This window comes from Scardinius erythrophthalmus, assembly GCF_964197995.2.
Source record: "Scardinius erythrophthalmus genome assembly, chromosome: 14".
NCBI lineage: Eukaryota > Metazoa > Chordata > Actinopteri > Cypriniformes > Leuciscidae > Scardinius > Scardinius erythrophthalmus.
Genome location: NC_138234.1, coordinates 26,827,046 through 26,834,589, shown reverse-complemented (window position 1 = coordinate 26,834,589; position 7,544 = coordinate 26,827,046). Strand labels below are relative to the sequence as shown.

Genomic DNA, 7,544 nt, shown 5'->3' with positions numbered 1-7,544 from the left:
TGCAGACTTTTGACATCCCGTGCATGAGCATTGCATTGCATTTTTAAAAACCCCTTTCCCAATAACAGAAGTTCAACTTTAAAAACGCATCTCAAGACCTCAAGTTCCTCTTCAATATTATGTCAACGGCTCCTCAAACGATCTCCTTTCTGACCGTTTTGTTAACAGGTTGTGACCAGCTTTAAAAATGTTCTTAAATAAACATCCACCATGTTTCATGTCTTTGTAAACAGAAATCTGTGTTTCTCATGTTTGTTTGTTTGTTTGTTTGTTTGTGCTCCCATTCCAGACAGGGATTTTGGGATACTTTTATTGATCCCAAATTAAACTTTTAGGAAAGTTTGGGATACTTTTATGTGGGCCTCTTTACGTCCTTCCAGATGTCTATTAGCTGCTGCGGGGATCCCAGGATTGTTGTAATGACCCTGAGAAAATCCTCTCGATTATATTGTCCCAGATAGGCTCTAAACTGTGAAGGGTCTGGGGGGGATGAGGGTGCAATGCCCACATGTTTCACACAAGTGCCCACATATGCGTCTTCAATGTTGAAGGCCTTTATTTCCTTGGAAGCCTCAACTATTTTTTCTGGCAGGTCATTGGAGAAAACATATCCCATTCCCAGCAGATAAGTGGGGTATTTCGGTTCGGGGTACAGCTCCTCTGACACGTACCATTTTGAGTTTTTGTCTCTGATAACGGACCGGTCCCACATCACCATTCCAGTGATGTAGTTCTGTCTGGGTGTGTTGGGTGCCAATAGGAGAGTCATCAAGTTTTCCAGATTTAAGTACATGTCAGAATCGACCTTCATACTGAAATTGGCTTGAGGGCAACGAGTGGCCAACCAGTCCATGATCACCATGGTCTTTATGGTCAGGTTGAAGTACGAGTCCACAAAGTTGCTCTGCAGTAAGTCTCTGTGTTGTCGGCTCTCTTCCTCCAGTTGCTGTTGAGCTTTTTCAGAGTCGGATCCTCCAGTCAAACCCACCAAGAACAGAGTCATCACTGCTTTTCCCTGGACTGTGCTCTCACTCCCCCACGTGCTCCGGATGGCGTTACGAGCTTCTACCTGATGGGGCGCCACAGGGACCATCAAGACCAGGAACGGATTCTGCTGACATTTATCAGGTTCATCCAGAATGAACTGATAGTTGCTTGGATGAGCTATATGATAATAAATTGTTGAACCTCTTTGTTGTATTTGCTGATTGGGCAAATGCACTATTGTATCATTTTGATTATGATCGGCCCAAATGCTGTCAATTACCTTATGATGAGTCTGATTGATGATTTTAGTAAACCAGGTTTGAGGGAACGTAATTGTGTCTAAAGTGAAATCAGAGGTGTAGGCAAAGGCAAACAATACGAATGTCAATGTAAGCAGCAGACAAAATGCTGTTTTAAATTGATGTATAAATGGACCTCTATCTTGAGCCAAACTGCAGAGAAAAAAAAGAGAAACAGGTCAAAATTAGTCTCACAGTGAAATATCAGAATTTTTTTATTCAAATATGATTCATCACAAAAATAACTCTGTTGCAAATCTTTAACTAAGTTTACACGTTTACGTCAGTTAGTTATGATAGTGATTTAAGTTTCATGAACTTTAAGGACACTGAGCTTTTGTCAGAAATTTTGACATGGACATCAGTTAAAGATAGACAGAATTTATTATTTGAATGATTCATCAGTCTGATTCAAATGGCATAGGATTTCCAAATCACGGGCTGGAGGACGGAGCTAGGGCGAGAAAACGTTGAATTGTAAAGTGCAAAACAATTCTGAACAATTCATTAAAGGAACTATCTCATACGAGTCATTTGTTCGTAGATTGTAGGCGAAAAATTCCTGAATTACTTTGTTGCTGCGATTCCGAAGAATGTAGGCTATTTGTCCATTGACGTTAGGAAATAGTCGTCATCATATTCATAGTAAATCCAAAATGGCGGTATGTAGGCTACAATCTGGGTTTTATTACGTTTATGAATAACGGTAGATAAATAAGTTCTTCATCAAATGCAGTAGTATTTTGACTATAGGCTACTGCATTTCAAGATATTTGATGGAATCTAGAATTGATGCTTACAGATGATTTGCATTTATGGATGTTTCTGCAACTACGAGCACTTTTGACTCTCCCCAAAAAAATAAAATAAATAACCCCTATGAATTAAAAGTTTACCATCACAGTCCATAATACATATAAAGATGTACACAAAATTGAATGTAAGATTTTAATCTGGAACATGTTTATCTTTTTTATGGTTTTCATCTTCTTTCAAAATGTCCTTACCGCAACATTACAATAACGTTAATTTTATACACTTTACTTTTTCATTTCCACAAAAAATGTTTTACATAGTTACTTTCAAGATTTATCCATTTTTGTAAAAACTAATATTAAAAAATAATTTAAAATTAGGGAATTTTGTGATTTTCTTAATGCCATGGAAAATGTTGATGCTAACCTAGATATAAATGTTTTTATACACGCCAAAGATAAAACATTTTGCTTTTTATGACTGTCATAACGTGTCCCGTGGAGATCAAGGGGAGGTGGTAGATAGGCTCAGGACTAAGATATCATCCGAAGAGGATTTTTATTAAATGCCAGTGGAGAGGGGTGTACATATTCACAGTGATGTGTCAAAGAATAAATGACGAAAAAAAAAAAAAAAAAAAATATATATATATATATATATACAAAAAGAAATATATAGGGCTACACTTGACTTGCAAATTTTGATGTAGCCTATCAACAACCAAAGGAAAACAAATTGCTACAGGCAGCAAAATCTACATGGAAAACATTCAGCAATATGACCCCACCTTTCCCTCCTCAAGTTTCAGGTTAGACTGGCTTATATAGCCTAGGACAGGCTCATAAAAAAACAAGACTGTACCAACTGCTTGGAGCCTGGGGCATCAATACCAAAAACCGTTGTAGCCTAAATATATGACCATTTAACCTTTTAACTTCCAAAAATAAATAAAATAAAAACTCATTCGGCAACTTAAACTAAATGTAAACGCCACAATTAAGACATTTCTCCATGCCTACATCACCAAGGGTTAGGTTCCCTTGCCTATTGATAGAAATGGTGTTTTAATCCAACACAAGAAGGAAGCTGTGGTCCTGCCCCCTCCTTTGAAGAGCCACAGGAAAAGGCAGTCCCTCCAGGATTTCACTATTTTTTTTGTGTGATTTTTGCGATCAAAATGACTGATTTTGTGGTGGTAATTTCCAGACATTTGTAAAAAAAAAGGCGATTTCTATATTTTATAAATATGACATCACATTTACCATAATAGTATTATGTCAGATGCACAATAGTCATACATGACACAAATCACAAACAAAATGCATAAAGCTTGTTTATTTTGGTCTAATCAAATTCTCATCAAATTAACTTTTAAAACAACCTATGGGCAAATTTTCTACCTGACCTATGTAAATATTAACAGCAAGTGTATTAATTTATACTGTAGAACTGTGTGTAAATCCTGAGTTGAGGGGTCCTGAGCTGCAGAAGGCAACCAGTTACTTATAGTGCGGCATTTTGCATGGCGTCCCCACTGCGTATAGCTACGCAATACAAAGTGACCGTTCGAAAGGGAACTACTCGTGAGTAAAAAAAAAAACAAAAAAAAAAAACACTATCATCGGTTACTATCATAACCTCAGTTCCCTGAGAGTAGGGAACGAGTATTGCGTAGCCAGCCGCACTATAGTAACCTGGCAAGTTGTCGCTTCAGTCGTTAAACCTGCTAAAATAGCGTTTTTCGGGGAGTCGGGGACTAATATCATACAGTAAAATAATAATATAGACTAAGGCCGCGCCCCTTTGGCGGGCTCTGACTTGTAATGGCGTGATGCTAGCTCATTGGCGCACACGTCAGAGGCGCCCGCGCCATTGGATGTGCAGCTGCCGCAGCACGGCCAATGAGTGAGCCAGAAACTCACTGTGCATGGCTGTGCAGCTGCAAAATGCGTTTTACATTATATAGCTGGTAAGTCCCGCCCATCCGTAAAACCCCAAGTGGACCTCTAGGTTGAAAAATCGTCAATGCAAGTGAATGGGAGAAAATAATTATTTTCTAGTCCCGTTTGAATTGTGCCATGAATGTGAACATATGTTGTCTGTGAATTTTTTATATAACTTTTCATGTTACGAGTTTGACAATATATGGTATGATTCTTCGGCTAGCAGTTGTGGAAAAGACATAACCAGAAAGACTACATGTCGCCTATGTGACGTCACCCCATGAAGTTGACTTACCCGTGGTTTTCGCCAACCTCAACGATTTTGTCCTCTCCCTGAAAGAAGGCGGTGAAGTGCACCTAAGACACAGCCATGTTTAGCGGGATCCGTGAGCTAGTGTCCGTGTGCTAGTGGTGTTGACGTTTCAAACGCGTCGAAAGCAGCGAAGAGTTGTAGTCCACAAAGTGCTCTCACACAAAGTCTAACCGTATCAAACTTCTACCCGCTAAATTGTAGCATTCTTTACACGAAAAGTTATATAAAAAAATTCACAGACAACATATGTTCACATTCATGGCAAAATTCAAACGGGACCAGAAAATAATTATTTTCTCCCATTACTTGCATTGACGATTTTTCAGTAGGGGTAAAATCTCTGCGTGGCAGGGGGAGCTGCCACTCGACCTGTCACTCAACCCGTCACCGCTAGAGGCAGCTGCCACTCGACCCTTCACCGTTAAATGCGCCTGCCACTCGACCAGTCACGGATATGTGCCTGCCACTCGACCAGTCACCGTTATATGCGCCTGCCACTCTACCAGTCACGGATATATGCGCCTGCCACTCGACCAGTCACCGTTATATGCGCCTGCCACTCGGCCAGTCACCGTTATATGCGCCTGCCACTCGGCCAGTCACGGATATAACCAATCTCGGCACCTAAGAGTCGCACCTGCCACAAGATCTCTCACTGTTTTCATCTACTAGACACTCCGATTGATTCACGAGAGCACACAGACAGTGCAATCCTGCTCTTATTTAACTTTCAACTCAACTCAAACAGCATATCTTAAACTTATTATAAATGAATGTTATAGAATAATGAACCAGATTAAACAATTGTATCATAAACCTAACAGACTGCAACAGAAACACAAAACCATTTAAATAACAAATGTAAAGAAACATAAGCCCATAAGCAGTTTAAAGACTTCACATGCTGCCGTTATCGCGGTAGTGATGACGTCATCTTAGCCCCCGTCATCACAATGACAAATGTTGTCATTTTAATGTGTAAATCATTTCTTTAAAAATAATTTTTGTGAACAAAAATCTGATTAATAATTAAAATAAACCATTGCTGCGGTAATGACACTTTGTATCGGTAACGACACAATGTTAATGGCACATGTTAATAATGTAACCTTAACAATAGGTTACTCCAGTGAAAAATAGTTACAGACAAAAACAGAAGGTATTTTGTCAAAGATAGTGGTATTGCAGTAAAGACTGGATCAAATAGATTCTCTTCAGTATTTTGTTTTGTCCTTTTGTTTATCCTTCACTGTGTTTTTTTCTGATTTTTCATTTGGGAGACAATCTTTATCTTTTTTTTTTTCATGCTCTTTTTTCATAACTGAGTCTTTTCTCATTACCTCTCTGCATTTCTGTCATCTTATTGTAGATTAATCTGGCGTTGCAAAAATGGCATGTTTATATTTAGTTTACAACACATTTAATATTTGCAATACATACTGTTTAGCCACAGCATTAAAACCACCTGCCTAATATCATGTAGGTTCCTCTCATGCTGCCAAAACAGCTTGGATACCTCAAGGGAAGGACTCCACAAAGACCTCCGTATGTGTCCTGTGGTATCAGGTTGCAAGGTGGGGCCTCCATGGATCAGATTTGTTCTTCAAGCACATCCCATTGATGCTCAATTGTATTGAGATATGGGACATTTTAAGGCCAAGGCAACACCTAGAACTCTGTCATGAACTCCCCCTTGCCATTGTAATGATATAATAAATTATATTCACCACACCTGTCAGCTAAAATGCTGTGGTAAAGACGTGTTGCGGAAATGACATTTTTGCTAATATTGCAAATAACTAGCAGTTAGCAAGGTCTGATATATCAGTTTTTACTTTTAGCACCAAATATACATATTCAACAGTAATATAAATTAATTTTTAAAATGTAGTTCAAAATACACAATTACTAAGGTGAATGGTAAGAACGCACAATAAATACTTAAGAAGAAAAGATGATCTTTATCTTATTTTTTCTGGATCTTGTGAGTGACCTAATGGACGTTGACCAGTCTGTCAGACACGTGGTCACATGCTAATCTCTGGTTCTAGTTTTTCTAGATAAACTAGATTTGTTTGGCTTTGAACAAATGTCATTTTAAGAGTCTTTTTCCGTGTTGCGGTAAGGACTCAAAAGTATGGGACAGGTTTATTTAGATGAAAAAAATCATGTACACACACACACACACACACACACACACACACACACACAAAACTTTAAGATGGAGTAAAGTCATATGTATATGAAACTAATTAATTTGAAATAATGTCACATGGTAAAAGAATGAGCTAATTTTAAGTATCTCAACATTGAGACCACAGGTGTGGGATATGAGCAAAAATGGTGTTTGGATCTATAAATGCTTCATAATTTTCCATTAAATCATATTATTCATTCATAATTTTTTATGTCAAGGTGTGTAATGACACTACATTTATATTAAAAGAGCATCAGATGACAAATTATAACATAAATATTGTGCCAGTAGTTGCAGAAACACCCTTATGTTTAATTTCCTGGTAATGCCAACTTTAAATATTTTGAGTCAATGACATTACACCCAATTTGTAAATATACCTAAATACACCTCTTAGATGATACATTACATTTCTAAATTAAAATTCATGATTTCAAGCTAATGTTTAAATGTAAAATTTTACTTTGTTTTGTTCAGTGTCTTTCTATATATCTATAGATATAGATATATACAGTATATAGAGAGATAGATATATAGATATATACACTCACACAGCTCCTCCTAATCATTTCAGAAATACAGTATTCAACGTTTAGCTCAGCCGCAGTCAAATGTTTTAATCCGATTTTGACCAGTTTAATCAAAGCACATCAACTACGTCATTATAAGTTAATCTAGCTGATAGATCTTCAACCCTGTTCCTGGGACCCACTGTCCTGTAGTGTAGAGTTTATCTCCAACCCTAATCACACACCTGAAGCAGCAAGTCAAGCTCTTCAGGATCGCTTGAAAATACACAGGCATGCAAGCAGGTTGGAAATAAACTTTAAAGGACAGTGGGTCCCCAGGATAGTGTTAAAGACCTCTGTTCTAGTTTATAATAAGAAAGTTGTATGCAAACAGCACAAATAACATTATAAAATATCTAATAATAAACCAAATTATAAAAGGATGGGCAGCTTACCTGTGCCAAATGTTCTTAATAGCCATTCTAGTGTGTTCAACTAACCCTACTTCTTGACGTATTCCTTCCTGAAGAATCTCTTAAT

The 7,544-nt window shown here is 37.7% G+C and overlaps 1 protein-coding gene across 1 annotated transcript; it reads right to left on the bottom strand.

Annotated features, from left to right (window-relative positions):
- Positions 1 to 352: 352 nt before the first annotated feature.
- Positions 353 to 5,885, bottom strand: LOC308702203 (beta-1,3-galactosyltransferase 1-like; the record flags this gene model as incomplete). The annotated part of the gene is made up of 2 exons (XM_081384868.1): positions 353 to 1,439; positions 5,815 to 5,885. The coding sequence occupies 2 exons, from the start codon at positions 5,883 to 5,885 to the stop codon at positions 353 to 355; spliced, it is 1,158 nt and encodes a 385-aa protein (XP_081240994.1).
- Positions 5,886 to 7,544: the final 1,659 nt, after the last annotated feature.